At 36.8% G+C, this 16,584-nt stretch overlaps 1 protein-coding gene across 32 annotated transcripts in view; it reads right to left on the reverse strand.

The window, feature by feature from the left end:
* The window catches only part of ABI3BP (ABI family member 3 binding protein), a 262,501-nt gene that overhangs the window by 66,959 nt on the left and 178,958 nt on the right, over nucleotides 1-16,584 (reverse strand). For 20 of the 32 annotated variants that reach the window (XM_053220759.1, XM_053220754.1, XM_053220761.1 and 17 more), the window contains 7 exons: nucleotides 16,533-16,580; nucleotides 15,716-15,781; nucleotides 13,574-13,648; nucleotides 9,611-9,685; nucleotides 3,112-3,171; nucleotides 2,468-2,515; nucleotides 1,509-1,589 (listed from right to left, as the gene is read on the reverse strand). In XM_053220759.1, coding sequence (XP_053076734.1) covers nucleotides 1,509-1,589; nucleotides 2,468-2,515; nucleotides 3,112-3,171; nucleotides 9,611-9,685; nucleotides 13,574-13,648; nucleotides 15,716-15,781; nucleotides 16,533-16,580 — 453 coding nt within the window. The remainder of the gene's footprint in view (nucleotides 1-1,508; nucleotides 1,590-2,467; nucleotides 2,516-3,111; nucleotides 3,172-9,610; nucleotides 9,686-13,573; nucleotides 13,649-15,715; nucleotides 15,782-16,532; nucleotides 16,581-16,584) is intronic. The other 12 variants (XM_053220756.1, XM_053220744.1, XM_053220772.1 and 9 more) reach the window with 4 other exon arrangements.

The raw sequence follows: 16,584 nt of genomic DNA on the forward strand, positions 1-16,584 counted from the left end.
CAATATACAGTCATCTTTTTTTCTGCCCTGCTTTGTAATCTGGATTTTGCTCATAACAGAGATACTTGTGAGTTGGCAGGTGATGGTCCCTGCTTCAATAAACCAAGACGCACTTAAACAAATAGGGAGTAGAAGTTAGATAATTAGTATATCTAGCAGGGGTTCTTGAAGAGTACTTTTGGCTTTGCCATCATGGGTGATGTTCACTTTGAAGGCCATGGCTAGAATAAATGGGTATTTGGAAATTAGGGTGTATTTGCTCAGGTTTCACTTTTTTTCCTTCAAAAATGATTTCATTTTGAAATGTGATCAGTAATTTCATCTCAGTAGACACACACAAAAGATAGGTTTATTTGAAAAGGGACAAAGGGAAGAAAATAAGGCCAGTGATTTAAACACAGCCACATGGTATGCAGTGTGGGCAGGGCAGAAGAACCAGCAAAAACAAAGTGTGAACACTTGGTTTCTGATTTATTTTCAGTTGGGGATCAAGCAAACTGGGGTTTCCCATTCAGTGAATACACTGGTGCTGAACTCCTTAAAAACATGGCCCACTCATCCCCACCAACCTTCCTGTTGCTTCTATCCTTCCTTGTTTTCTCGAGGTGATTCACATGCCCATAAGATTAGCCTATCATTTTTGCCGCTGCCTCTGTCCCATCGGTCTTTAACCTGAAAGGACCCTTCACATCTTTAACTTCAACTGTCACCCCAACTTGAAAATCCAGGGTAAGTATCACCTCCTCTGTGAAGCCTCCCCTGATATGCCTGGTGGTTTGTTTAGCATGTTGCTCATTTTTCTGTCACACTCATTTTTTGAACAATAGTGGGGTGAATCTCAGGAGCTCTGGTGACTGAGTATGTGGGTTCCAATCCAGCTTTGACATTAGCTGTGTGACTTTGCCAATTTTTTAAATCTCTCTATGCCTCAATTTTCTAATGTGTAAAATGGGGCAAGTAATAGAACCTACCTCACAAGTGTTATGTGACTGAAATTAAACATACACATAACCCACTGGGTGGTATGGAGGAAGTACTACCATCACTAAATCCTTCGTATTCTTAGATGCTGAACTCACTAGGATAAGGATTCACTCTCAAAACAGTTTCTTTTTTGGAATTCTGGTTGCTTAGCATTTCACTTAGCACCCATAAAATATTCTGTAAATACTAGATGAAATTCTTTCCAAAGGCAGCTTCCAATATGGAAAAGCAACCAAAAAGTATAGAATTGATACATTTTGGGAACATTCTTCTTAGAATAATTAAAATTTTATCAGGATATTTTAAAATATTCTCATTTTCTATTGAAAACCAACATAACTATTAGAAGGACAGAATACAATTAATGTAAAAGAATCAAGTGAAATGGCTATTTTTTATAATGGTAGAAAAAGACCCTCTATTGTTTGGAAACAACCCATCAACACAAGGTACATATGGCTACTTCAAGGGCAATCCCTAAAAAGTAGACCCACATTGGACTGAAATATGAAATCAAAACTTACCCAGAGTGCTTTGCAGTTCCTCCTGACTAGTACTTGGTGAGATCATAGGTATAAAAGGGCTGCCTCGTGTCTCTAAAGGAGCTGGAAAAGAAAAGTATAATCGGTATCAATCTTGAGATGCAAAATCCAGCACCAAGCCAGAATGATATTACACAAGATTCCTTCGTTTGAAGCGGAAAAAGGAAGACATTAGGTGGATCATGAAGAATCAAGTTAGGTGTACACAGAACCTTCACAAAAATGACTGTGGAATATAAGAATAATGGTTCTCAACTGTTTTTTTCCACCACCAGGATAGATAGGAAATAACATTCAGTGTCTGGCGCATTCCATGACCACCCCTGGTTAAGATGGGATATGAGTAAGAAACAATCTTGGTCTGTCAGCTGTGGGGCATGCTTGTGCTCGCACGCTCTCTCTCTGTCTCTCTCTCCCCCACCCCCATCCTAGAGAACATACAGGATTACAAAATGAGTGGAAATATTCATTATTGTAGTGGTGTCTCATATTAAGTCTCCTCAAGTTTATTTTTAAAAACAGACCATTGGCAAATTTCAGTATTTTTACAGATATTAACAGTAATTACTTGCCAGAACTTTTCACAACTGGTCATGCTAGTGTGTTGTAACACTACAGCTGAGAACCACTGAAAGTGCTGAAAATGTTAACTGGATGGGCATGAGCACGTGGAATCATTCTGAACATGGAAATAAATGAGGTAGGTGAAGAAGAACTCAGTAATAAGCTGCCTTAGGTTGGTCTTCAGAGCAAAGCCTTCACAACAGTGAAATCGTTGCTTTTCTATTTTGGAAAGAGTAGGAGTATGATGATGAGATGACAATGAGATGATGAAATGGATTAAGAAGAGAGGGTGTTCAATATGATAAGTTGAGCAAGACCTGCAATTAGACTGTAGCAAAGCAAACAATTAGAGTTGGTTGATAGGGGGAAACCATTACCTATTGTTGTCTCTGGTGGATCAATTCTAAAGGTAACAGGTTGCAGAACTAGGCCAAAAGCAAACCAAGGAAATATATTTATGAGAATTTACTACCTGGTGAAGTAAACATTGTTTCTGTGTTCCTATATGCTTCCATTTGAACATTTAAACATTCTCAAAGAAATACAATAAATATGAGAAAATTCTACATATTAGATGCTACTTAGGAAGCTTAGTTTAGCTAAAACTTTAAAGATCTCATTCACTATGACTCTGAGGAAAATTTTTGAGTAGGCATGCACATTTTTGACTTACATTACACCCACAGTTGGAATGGAGTTATATTTCCATTTTGAAAGAAAGTAAAAAAAAATGGTTGGCTCAGTTAATAAATATGTCTTATAATTTTAGCATGATCTCCTTTTCAATGGAAACACTTCCAGGGAAAATAAACTAATTATATACTATTCTCTCATGTTAAGCAGAAAAAAAATTCAAGCAATTTGTAAGATTAAATCTTCACAAAAAAATTACACATTTTAGATCTATAATTTTCTCCAACCTTGTTCCACATCACAATCATTAAATATATATTTGCCTCAAGAACATTTTTCTTTTTGAAAACCATGCTTCCAAGCTGGGGAAATAAAGTAATTTATTTACCAGGTTCACGCTGAGAGACTTCAGGGTCTGGTTTAGGGGGAAGGACCACATCTCTCAGAACTGAAAGAAAAAAGATTATAAAACACTGTACTTTAAGTTTCACATCTGGAGGGAAGCTAAACCCGCAGATACAACGTCCTGGAAAACATGAATAAAGCAAAGGCATTTTCACAATGGCTAAAGAGTAATTCCAAGAACATGAATGCTTTTTTCAAGGTGGAAAAAGTCACTTGTATGGAGAAGGTTCTGGTGGTAGTTAAAATTGGTCACAGTTGATGGTGAAGCCTCTCTTGGAAAAAAGAAAAGAAGAAACAATGTCATTAAACAAAAGAGGGTGGTTCAGTTGGTAGAGCATGTGACTCTTGATCTCACAGTTGTAGGTTCGATGGGTGTAGATTTTATTACTTAAAAATAAAATCTTAAAAAGAAAACCAGAAAGCCAGTTTTTGCTCGAAGTGTTTAGCTGCCATTTGATATTCACGCTAAAAGTCCCCTGAGAGCAACAGCAAATACATTAATAACGTAGGCATAAATGGCCTACAAATTAGGGGAGACAGCAGGGAAGACAAATTCTAAGAGGAGAACAAAGTTTTATTCTGAAAGGCAGTGACAGTTATTACCAGGAGAAAATGGAGCAAGAGGAAAACGCCCCTCGTTAGAAGATCCTACATGTAAAGTTTAGGAGAATACTTGTTACGTAGTAAATGCTAGATAAACATTGCCATTTCTGTCATTCTTAGTGATGTGGCTTCCAGTATATTAGGTTTCAAGGTCTCCTGACAGACAAGAGAATGACAACTAAAGACAAAAATGTCAGTTAAAAGAGACCTACTTAGAGTCGGTCCCTTTTACCCAGTACATTTTTAACATCTATGCCCAGTTCTATGTTGGCAAAATAAAACAGTAGGCTGGGAATTTGATACCTTAATTCTCACTGAGGAAAATACGAAGGTAATTTGTTTATTATTAGCACCAGATTTATATATACACTCTTTCCAAGATCAAGGTAAAGTTCTTCTTTGGCTCAGTTTCCCCACAAAGACATCCTTCTCAGCCCTACTCTCTTGCTGAAAGGTTTTCATACTAAACTGAACATCTGGTAAGTATCAGGGTCCCTTTGGTAGACATTGTAATTTCCTTGCATCTTAAATGATGCTGGGGAAAAAATTAGAATTCAGGCTAAAATTCTACCGCAGGAAAGCCGAGGAAAACTTTTGCACCATGAGGTGGCCAAGCACCACTTTACCATTAGTGTGGAAAAAGGTTATACTAGGTTACAGACACTCTCTCTTAACTGCTATGTGGGATCATATTTAACTTAAATATCACATTTGTTCTTACTCTAGGCCACTAAGTTCCAATGAAGTTATAGTTGTGGAAGTTGGTAGATTGAGTAGAATCTTGACTCAATTAGAAACTTTATGAGCTAAAAGGTAACATCCACAGGAACTTGAAAATCTGAATTAAAAACTTTTTAATGTTTACTCATTTATTTTTTGAGAGAGAGAACACGCACAAGGGAGGGGCAGAGAGAAAGATACAGAATCGAAGCAGTCTCCAGGCTCCAAGCTGTCAGCACAGAGCCCGATACGGGGCTCAAATCTATGAACTGTGAGATCATGACCTGAGCCTAAATCAGACATTTAACTGACTGAGCCACCCAGGCACGCCTGAATTTTTTTAAAGAAAAAACTCATAAAGATTACTGGTCAACAAAAATAGAGAAAACTTACAATAGTGAACATTTGACCTTTGCTGTGTAGTACTTTTGGGGATTTGAATGGTAAAATATGAGAAATTTCCAGTTGTAAATCTAAATGTTTATCTGGTGAGTGAAAGACTGATTTGGCTCTGTGAAGATCATGGCCATACGAAACAGCCTGTAGTTTATAAATACCCTAATTGGCTACAGTTCTAAAGTATAGAGAGGACCCAGGATTAAGGAAAGTAGAGGCTGAGAAGAAATGTGCTACCAATAAATCCACTGTACTGTAAATCCATTACTCGCTGCCTGTTTTCATTTACTGAGGAATGTAGGTGGGGGTAATGTGGATTCCTGCTGCTGCAATTGGCACTTTTTAACATGAAGTGATGATTTAATAAACTGTCACTGCAGACTTTCTAAAGCAGGTGAAATCAGTGGAAAGGAAAGAAATAGAAATATTCTCAGGAAAGGGATATGAATCATTCTCTTGGTCAACTGCAGCTCCAAGAAATGAAGCTTCTTTTTTTTTCTTTTTCCCTATGTGGCATTCCCCCATATATTAAATTGAACAAAAGCCTGATTCCTAAAATCTGAATCTTCCATGCAGGCAGAAACTTAGTGTAAATAATGACAATTTATATGAGAAGACAGTTTTGATTTCCTTATAAGAATATTTGTATAATAAATATATGTAATTAATATATAATACTATTATAGTTTAGACTCCATCATATCAACCAACTTACCATTTTTATTAACTAACCAACTATATTAACTGTCTTTTTGAATAAAGTGCACCAATCCAAAGAAAAATTCAACTAAGGCAATTATGAATGGAAGTGTCTAATATGGACAAATGTAAATGAATGTACATGAATGTTTCACTAGAGTAGTTGAGAGAATTAATCTCTTATTCTCCAATAAAGGTGGTGGAATATGAAATCTTCAATGAGGTTTACTCCTGCCGTAAGCTACAAAGAGACTGACTTAGAAAAGTAACATATGCGGACTATCCACCATTTTCACCTCCAGATTCTCTGTTCCTTTATCCTAACCTTATACCCTTAGGTCCCATCTTGGAGGAAGCAGATCTCCCACCAGTTTGAAGGCCACTTTGTGAGCTCACCTGTGCCACTAGGCCATCCTCTCTTGTAGGGCCTTTTACCTTCCATTATTTCTATTATCTTACATGCTTCTCCATTAGTCCCTATTTCCGTTGATCCATGATTTCCTCCCTATTCACCTGCTAAGCAGTCCAAATGCTCCAACACCCTAAAAACACTAATCATTTCCTTGATATGGCTTCCCCTTCAATCCATCCTTCCTTTGCTCTCATTCCTGTATTCAAAAAACTTTATCTTCCTTTGCTTCCTGGTCTCTCGATTGTATCTTCATCTGCTGTGGTCTGGCTTCCACTTCACTGATCTCCTGCAACCATGGATCCACGATGCTCTATCCGTAGCTCCGAAGTCCGCATGCTCTGAAAACTTTAAGTTTTTTTCTCAACTAATTAGACAGCAAACCCTGACTAGACCTGACCTAAAGGTCATTATAGTTTTTATTCACTTTTATTCATACTTCTTACTGGAGACATATTCATGTATTTGGTATATGTTCTGTTTTTGCCTATCTAAAATCTGGTAACTGCTGGATTTGAAGCATGGGCCCATAGGTTTCGGGTATGAGTTTCTGGATCTGCATGGTCAGGTCCAGCAGCTCCTCTGATCCTTTTCTACCTCACTGTCGTTGTTGAGCACCCTTCCCTGCCTTGCCTCCCGAGACCCTCCTTCCTGGTACTCTACTATATTTTTGGCAGCAACTTCTGCTGGCCCCTCTTCCCCTATCCATTTCCTAAATGTAACTGTGCCCCCCAAGTCATTTACCTCTGTCCTCTTCTTTTCTCAGTCTATACTTTCTGTTGGATGGTGTCATTCACACACAAGATTTAAATAACCTTCTATAGGTAGAGAGGTGATTCCCAAACCTATATCCCAAACCTTAACTTTGGTTTAGAAATACAGAAATGCATTTCAACCCCCAGTTAGACATTCCCACTTGCAAGTTGTAGTGGCCCTCCAAACCCAGCATGCACCAACACAGGCATTTATCCCTTTGTGTTCCCTGCCTTAGTTAGTGGTGTTATCATCTATCACTTGTCCAAGCTAGGATCAACAGTGTCATACTCCTCTCCATAGCAACTTCTAGTCATTGCCTATGTACTAGTGATTCTACCTCCAAAGGCATTTCATCATTATTCCCTCATTTACTAACTGCAAAAATGCTACAGTGCAGCTGCAAATTAGAATTTACCGAAGAGAGTAGTTATATAGAACATTTGTGAAGATTGCATAATTTGCCGAAATTTAGATTGTCTTCCTGGTTGACTTCCAATGACTGAAGTCTCTCCAAGTATCTGTGGGCCAGAAGAGGCACCACAAAGCCAAGACAGCTCTTTGTTTAGAAACAGATCTACAAAGAAAGCCCAGCTCTGTTGAGCCAGGTTATCAGGGCAAGTCCTTAGCTGTGAATTTGAAATCATTCCTCTAAGGCACATCTGAAGAAAATCCAGTTCTATTTTGGTTCTGGACGTGGTGTGTGGGCTCAATTTGTCTAGATTTTCCTTAAGTATTATAGAGATAATTCAACTGAGTGGCTAGAGAATAGTTTTTTAAAAGTCTAAGTAGATGAAACCTGTGTTATAGCTAGGAATCTATGAATGGAAGAGCTACATGGCATATCCTATACTGACCTATTTGATACAGGTCTAAAAACTCCAGTTTGTTGCTTCTGATGTCTCTCAGAATAAATTTTGAGATAAACCTTATGATAAAGCAAAACTCTGTCTTGGGGGCACCTGGGTGGCTCAGTCAGTTAAGCGTCCCACTTTACCTCAGGTCATGATCTCACGGTCCGTGAGTTCGAGCCCTGTGTCGGGCTCTGTGCTGACAGCTCATAGCCTGGAGCCTGCTTCAGATTCTGTGTCTCCCTCTCTCTGCTTTTCTCTCTCTCTCTCTCTCTCAAAAATAAGTATTTTAAAAACCCATTAACTCTGTCTTGATTTCAGCAGCACATTTTACACTTTTAGACTTTTGCAGACAATCTATTTCTCTACAATACCAGTACATATTAAGTATAGTGTAAATTCCCCTCTGCTTTCTGAGATATAATCCATAGGGGCTAGTAAACAAGGTTCTGGGTTCATTAGGATGTAAACTTGAGCCCAGATATGACCCAGAAACTGAGCACAGCAGAACCTCGTCTGTTTGAACACTTGTGAGTAAACTGAAGATTATTCCTGTAGGTCTTGCACCCCTGGAACAACAGTGGAGCCCCTGCTGAATACAGTGGTGGGACCAACACTAGATTTAGAGACAGAATTCTAACTGAGCATGTGGAACTGGAGAGTCAACAGAGTAAGCCCAGTGGAGACTCCGGAGGGCAGTTTGTTCTGTTGTTCCAGTGCTCAAACTCACAAAGTTTCTGTGAAAAATAAGGCATTGGTAGAATTGAGGCAAATATTTGGTATTTAAGAAGAAAAAAAATAAGGACTAGATATATTGGTTTAATGAGATTAAGTCACATCAGGACCAACAATATTACTTTCTCTAACATAAAGGAAAAGCAAACAAAATCACTTAAACCTACTGTTATCATTAATGAGTCAATTACTGTTACATTTTTTTGCCATAACTGAAAATCAGAAATTGAATTTTTCCAAGTGGAAAGATCAGCTTTTTTCTTGTTGGTGTTTGTAGTATTGGTTATTGCATTTAGTGGTGCAAATTTAAATTCTAGACTTCAGGGCAAAGGAGCCTTTTTCTGTCCTATGGCCACCTGCAACGACCAGACTCCCACAGCAGCAATAACCCCGCTTACAAATCTGGAAGACATTTATAGCAAGTGAATTCAGGCTTCCTTCCAAAATGCCATCATTTCATGCTACAGCATGGTTCTGGGAATGTTCCATAGGCTTCTAGGAGCATCTAGAAATTTATAATAATTGGATCATTAAAAAGAAAGAAAGAATTATAGCATTCCCCAGAACATTTAGTTTAAAATTAGCTTGGTTTGGTTTATCAGAGAACTGTTCGGCTTACTGTGGCTTCCTAAGGTCACTTGAGGACCTAGAGCATTGGCAGCAAGACTCAGGGAATGTTTGGGTCCTTGCAGGTCCCACACCAACTACTCCCACAAATATGAAATTATTCCCTCTGTAAATGGACAAAAGGCCTTCTCAGATGATGGGCAAGAAATGGATTTGTACCTACAGAAATCTTTTGTGTATGTGAAATTTCTTATTTCTCAACCTAAGCTATTATTCCATGAATGGGTAAAGTAGAATTTAATGGAAGACACAAAACAAAACAAAAAACCTCAATGCTGGTTAGTGTAAAATTACTGAACCGAGGGCAGTGGATAAACATCATTTCCTCTGTTTGCAAAACACTTTATCGTTTTACGTGGTAAAAGTCTCGAATTCTTGATCTTATTTTGGTGGACCATTTCAACATAGTACAGTTAGCATTGGTAGGTTTATTTTTATTGTATGAGAACTTTAGTTCTAGAAGGAAGATTTACCCTTGGCATAATTCTCTGCCATTTGACTGTATCAATAGCTTACTATTTGAGCAACTAGATAACTTATGAAGCCTCTGAGATGCTCATACCATAGATGATTCCACATGGCATTTGAACATAAGTGAGGTATTGACCTCGCATCTATCAGATCTCAGGTGTCATTGCAGCAGAGCATGACAGAATGCCTTTGAGTTAAACATGAAATAAATCATTTACCAGGTGGAGTATAGGACACTTCTGGACTTGGTGATGTTTTTGGCTTTGAAGTAACACGCTGAGGCACCTTACGAGCTGAAAGAGAGAACTCAGATCATGAGTCATTTTGGTTCGGCATCTCCCAGTCATGCTTAACATGTAAGATATGACAGAGTGTATTCCTGACCACTGATTAAAAAAAGAAGTATTGAAATGGGAGTTATATGGAAAAATAAACCTTAGGCTCTAAATATTTATCAGTTAGAATTCCAGATACTTTTAGAAAAATGTTATCTGAGAAACCACAAGATATGACTCAGCATAAGGGTAGGGTGGAGAAAGTTCTGTTTTTAAAATCTTGATTTCAGAAGAGACAGCAGTTAAATTAATGCAAGAGCACTCTTCTCGAAGTTTGACTCATCGAATCCACCCTCATGTCTTTCTGTGAAGATTAATTCAGTGAAATCAGAGTAGAAGCCAATGAAGCATGGATAAGACAAGCTTTAAGTCAACTCAGACAACAGCAGAAAGAGAAGAAGATAATACAGTGAGTAGGCTTGAATTTCACACCCTCTGCCATGCTTAGGCTCAAATCAATCTTTAAATGAGCATTTTCACAAACTAAAATGGTCTTCCCACAACTGTTCCTTTGGAGTAATGAGGTGCTGATACCAGAAAAAAAAAAGATCTAATTTATTTACAGCTCATTTTATAATTTCAAAAGTGGTTTTATAAGGATTGTGCCCTTTGAGTCTCACCATAATGATTGAAGGAATTATGAGCTTCACTTTAGTAGCTTGGGTTGGTGACTCTCTGCCCGAGGTTACACGGTAGTAAGTACCAGAGATGAGACTTGAACTGAATTCTGAGGTCCAGACAGAAGCACTAGATCCAAACACTTGGGCTCTCTAGATCCCAGTGCTGAGGTCACATTTTAACTTGTTCCTCATTTTTTAGGTGGAAATAATAAACCTATCTTAAAGGGTGATTATGAGAATTACACATGAAATGTCAAAATGATGTGAGAACTATATAAAAATTCTTTCCACTTCTAGAAGATTTTTACAAATTTGACAGTGAAAGGTTTGAGTATATTCCAATTCTCATGTTGTTCATCTCTACATAAACCCAAAGCACCCATAGTTTTGATGGTTGTAAGATTTATTGGGATAAAATTAATAATGGGTTGTTGACTATTACCTATGAACACAGGAATCTAAAAAAAAAAACTTTATTCAATGACAAAATACCTTTGATAATTTGTTCCAAACTTTTTATTCCACTTTGCCTTAAATCTTGCCATCTAAGTATAAATAGGAAGAGAGGTGGCATGCCCAATTATAGCATTTCAATCTGAAAAAAGTAGCGGGTGATCACACTGTGTTGTATTTGGTGTTGTATACTCTACTGTCAGGGATCCCTTTACAGTCTAGCAATAATAATTTGCATTTGGTATTGTACATATGCACAGAACATTCTCTCTCCCAAACGGCCTTTTGAAATTTACAAGATCTAGCCAAGGGTAAGGGAGAAAGTACCAGCATTTGATTATTCATCTTTGAAAGATTTAGTGATACATATGTATACATACTACACAAACATTGCTAGGATCTATTCAGTAAGATCATTCTCTTGGGGAGGGGAATTCCTAATTTTACCTGCTTTGAAGGGGAATAATTAGAATACACTTACTTCTTCACAATCAATTTTCCAAATTGTTCTCTTGCATTAAGTGCAATGACAAGCCAGAAGTACTTGGGTTGCAGTTACTTTCCACAGGAGATGCTGGTGTGCTGAGTGTTGCCTCAGTGGGAACAGAATCAAAAGGCTGTCTTGTTATGGGCTGACAACCACTCCAAAATTTCAGGGTTAGAGAGTGGAATGCATCGAGCATATGAATCTATCCATTATGAAGTTGCATATCTTGTTGAACAAGGTTGGCTAAAGGTCTAAATAAAAATTAAACAATCTTGAAATTTAGAATGATGGGAAGTTAGAGTAAACTCCAGATTTACTACATGTATTTCTGTAAGTATAGAGTATGTAGCTCAAAAAGATAAAATGACAAATGTCTTCTTTGTTACCTCATATCTCCTTTACTTTTACAAATTTTACTAACCAGGAATTTATATTCCCAATGTCTTAACACTCAAGCACTTATTTTTCATCTTTTATTTTCCAACATTCATCAAGTTTTCATGCTTTCTTCTGTTTCTCCTTTCTCTACTACTTTTGTTCTATGTTTTACATTTAAATAAAAAGCTGAGAGCTGCTTCTTCTCATGTCATTTTATCTGTTAAGCTTTTAAGGCCAGATTTTAATTTTCTACCAATTTAATATACTTGCTTTGCTTTTTTTGTTCTTATTCTATTCATTAATCATTATTTATTTACTAATCATTGTTTTTCATAGTATTTATTATGTATTAATGCTTCCAGTGTATTAATTGTTATTATTTTAAATTTTGTATTCTAGGGAATTTTGGCCATGGTACCTTTACACACTATGTATCATACTATTGTCATAGCAAAGCTTTAGTAATGAAAGAAAACACACTTAAAAATACATTAAAGCAGATTTAAAATCATTAGCTAGATGTCAAACATAGAACTGTGTTTTAAGGAATTTCCCTTAAGAGAAAAAAAATGATAGGCAAAATTTCTCTTAGAATCAGATATTAAAGACCATGCCCAAATCTAGTTTTTTCTTTTGGTAGGGATACTGACATATGATTAAAGGATCAGTGGTAGGAATTAAGAACCACTACCTCGATCAAGCATAATTTTGATAGTGCTCACATTTTCCTTTCCCCAGACCATAAGTGGTAGTGAAGGCTCCTTTTCTAGCAAATTGAGTAGGTGCACCCTCATAACTTTTGGAAGTAGACCATGTATAAATGATATGTTTAAATTTATATGACGAGCCTAGACTGTAAAGTCCTTGACCATGGATGGATGCAATTCTGTCTCGTATCCCATGTCTGGCACACAGGCCACAGAATGCAGGAAATATTTGTTGAGTGACTAACTGATGAAATGAGTTAATCACTTAAGCACTGAGGGGTGGTATAATTTGAAATTAGAGAAAAAAGAAGATCAAAGACAACACACCAGTACATGCTTGTAGTAGGAACCAATGCTAGACATGTTCCGAAGAACTGAAGGTATCATATTTATTAATAGATGGATTGCAGAGGGCAGGGGGGGAAGAGGAGTAAAAATTAGATTTAAAATACTGAGAACCTACCACAGACAAAAATGAGAAATTGAAAGGAGGAAAAGATAATGAGCTCTGAGGCATGTCAAGTTTAGGGTAGCCCCAACTAGACATCCTCCAAGGCAGTTGGAAAAATTGGACAAAATCTTGGTTGAGAAGTTAGGGTTAGATTTAATCATATTCAAAGAAGAGTGTCTTGAACAGAATGAAAAACAGTTTATAATGACTCTTGTTCAGGTCCTTATCACAATTTTACAGCAAAACAGCCAAAGCAATATTATATAATCATTATGTTATAGGAGAGTATATATATAAAAAAACAAATCTTCATGACATACTATTAAATAAAATCTACTGGAAATAAAAATAAATAAATAAATGAATGAATGAATGAATGAATGAATAGGTGATTGGCAGGGGGAGGCACATTCCAGGACCATGCAAGTGTTCCCACGCTCGGAGAGGCAATGGGAATAGGCAGGCTACTCTGAAGAAATTCCATTCTTCTCCAGCTCCCTCTCCAAATAATGTATTAACAGGGAAGCTTTCTGGAATAAGTTATTCCAATCACATACTTTTTGATGAAGTTCAAAAATAGATGTAAATGTTTCTTATGTTTTGATGAAGTTCAAAAATAGATGTAAATGTTTCTTATGTTTCAAAGGAAGACTTGTTTTACAAGGGTGAAAAACCCAACTGACAATAACTCAATAGAACAAATCCAATAATATCAAATTCTTCAGGCCAGAATATAAAACATGTCTTTACCTGGCTGTGTTTGTGGGATTCTCGGATGTGGAGATGTTTTTGGTTTGGGAGAAGCACGTGGTATCTGCTTGGGAGCTAAAAAAAAGAATATAGGTTTGAAGCTCTTAAGCGCTTCAAGAATCACAGTATCTAAGCCTCTAGGATCTCAAAGATGAAGTCTTAAATACATAGCAGCTAATGCAAATCAAGCTTTCAAAGAACCACAGAACAAAAGGAGATAAATTTCTTATATTACTATAATGGAAAACAAAACAAGAAAGCACATTAAATGATATCCAAGATATTCAGCCGGCAGATGAAATATCTACTTCAAATACCTTTTAAAAGGTTAAAAATAAATTTCATAGTAAGAATTCATCCTTATTACAAGTTCATACTATTTTACAAGAATATTCTTCTATAAAATTTTAAGTGCAGATAAATACAATTTCTTCTAAAACCAAAGTTGGTATGTCACATTCCAAATATACCTAGAAAATGAATGTATTTTAATACCAAGTGTTAATGGAAAAAAATCTTAGTCAACATAATACAATTTTCACTGGTCATGCTGGGGAAGAAAAACTGAATAGAAATTCAAAGGATACATTCCTGAGAAAGTTATTCCTTTGTTGGGCGATTCCTGCAGTACTTCTAGGACATTCACTGTAAAAATCAATTGTTTCTTTACCAAGAAAACGAGAAGTATATCCTGCCGGAGGAAAGTAATTATCAAATGCAAGGTTGCAGTTTATGGAAACACATTTGTATGGACTCTAGTGTGTTTGGTATAAACAGCTTAGGAGAAACAAAATGGTTTCCAAGGTCACTGGGTTTCAGGCACCTAAGGAAAGCTGGCTGAAAATAAGAGTTATTAGATACTAGAAGTTTCTATCGAGTCTGCATGCAGTGGTTTCAGTGGAATCTTCAGTGGGATCGCCTGGAGAGAAATGAACACCAACATATGCAAGAGATTGTGCTGGTTTAGGAGCCTGAAGACTTAAGAGCTCCCTTTGCTAATCACTCAGTCTACAGCCTCAGCTTCTCTCTCAAAAGTAACAGGACTTTTAAGAGCCCTTCCAATACGGAAATTCTGTGATTCTAGAATTTCTTTCAGTCTTGTGATTTTCTGACTACCAACTTCCTTGGCTTGCTGAGGTTCCTGATGGGCTATTTGCTTCTCCCATGGTATGAGGTAGATATTACTAATAGTATTCACAATGAAACATTCCAATCGTATCATTACAGCTACTTAAACTTTGGAGAAGTTAGAGATGACTGGCACAGAGTCAGTTAATGTGGTTAAGGTGATATTTCAGTAAAAATTAAACTGTAAATTTGGTAGGCAAATTTAATGAGATATTTTAGAGGACAATGCATAAAATTAACATTCATATCTCTTTTGGAAATAGAGCCATATGAAATAGCTTATTAACAATCAAAACACAAGTTTGGGCTTATTTATGATAAACTATCATGCTAAGAAAGCTTATAGATATTGAGAGGATTTTTCCTTGTAGGAGGCCAAACATTTAGTTATCCATATTGGTGATCTGTTTTCCTGTATTTCAAATTCCACCATCAAGTAAACCTTGACGACTTGCTAAGTAGCTGGTTTCATGTCAGTTTTTCTTATTTACATGCAGTGAAAGGTCCAACTGCTGCAGAAAGGGGAGGAGAAAGAAGTAAAGGACCTGAATAATGATAAGGTGACTGGCCAGTTGTACCCCTTTATGGGGACCACACAGTGAAATCTGTTAATCTCCAACACAAATTAGATACCTTAAAATATTCTGTACATTACCACAAGACTTGTAAAACTAGTTAAGATGATAAAGTATTTAAAATTAAGATACATATTTATATATAAAAATGGAATATAAATGTTATTTCCCAGCAACAATACTATTTCCTGTTTGAAACATTTGCAGAGTAGCTCAGAAGGGCTTTTCAGCCATAGCCTAAAGAATATTCATAAGGCTGCCAAGTGAATGTCTATTAGGATGAGAAATGGGGCATCAGGGAAGTCAGATCCCCCATCAAAGACTGTGAGCAGAGTGATTAAGTTAGGTGTTCTGATGTCTACAGTGCCCATACTGTCTTTCCATTCTTATAAATTCTGCAAACACTCACCTTCTACATGAAATACAAAATAATATTTACCCGGTTCAGTCGGAGGCTCATCAGGGCTGGGTAGGATTATAGTTTGGAAAGGCAGAGGAGATGTCTCTATGATAATTGAAGGAAAGTACCTAGGGTTATGAAAGTGCTTCACAAACTTTAAGTACTGATGACAGAAAGGATGGTAACAATTAAAAAAAAAAAAAGAAATTGCAACTCTGTAGCAAAATAGCATTCCTACTTCTTCATAATGCGTTTAGTTTAAAAAATGCTGAGATGCCAGATTACCAAATAATTTCAAAGTAAGCAATATCCTTACTTTTAAGTCCTCATTTCAAACTAGTACCTCCTCAACACTACTAGAACATTAGAAAGATAGTAACCTTAAAGAGCAAACCAAAGTAATATGAAATGTTAAAGCATGAGCCCATGAAGAAGCATTGAATTTCACTTAGAATTGTGGCAAAAAAAAAAATCAGACATGTAAACGAATGTGATGAAATGAGTGTTAATGGAAAGTACATTGCTAGGGCAGAAAGTATAAAATGGATCATCATACAAAAAGAAAACTGAAATATTCGACACAATACAAGCTGGGAGAATGTTCAGTGTTAGGAAAAAGATGCTTTAGATTTCAAAGTTTCACTGACTTAAGTAAAGAAAGAGACCAACATCTAGATACAAAACTGAACAGAAGAAGAGACTTTTTGGACAATGGTTACGAACAGAAGCACCTAGAAAGAAAATTAACTGCGGTGGCAAAGAATGATGTTGCAACATGAATTCACAATGAGAGAGAACCTGAGGTTCTCAGGTGATGGCGGTAATGAAAATAAAAGCTGCTGAGATGTGTCATTACCTAGCGTGGTCTCAGGTGGTTCAGACACATTTGTAATAGATTCCACAACTGT

Source organism: Acinonyx jubatus, chromosome C2 (assembly GCF_027475565.1).
Source record: "Acinonyx jubatus isolate Ajub_Pintada_27869175 chromosome C2, VMU_Ajub_asm_v1.0, whole genome shotgun sequence".
Taxonomy (NCBI): Eukaryota; Metazoa; Chordata; class Mammalia; order Carnivora; family Felidae; genus Acinonyx; species Acinonyx jubatus.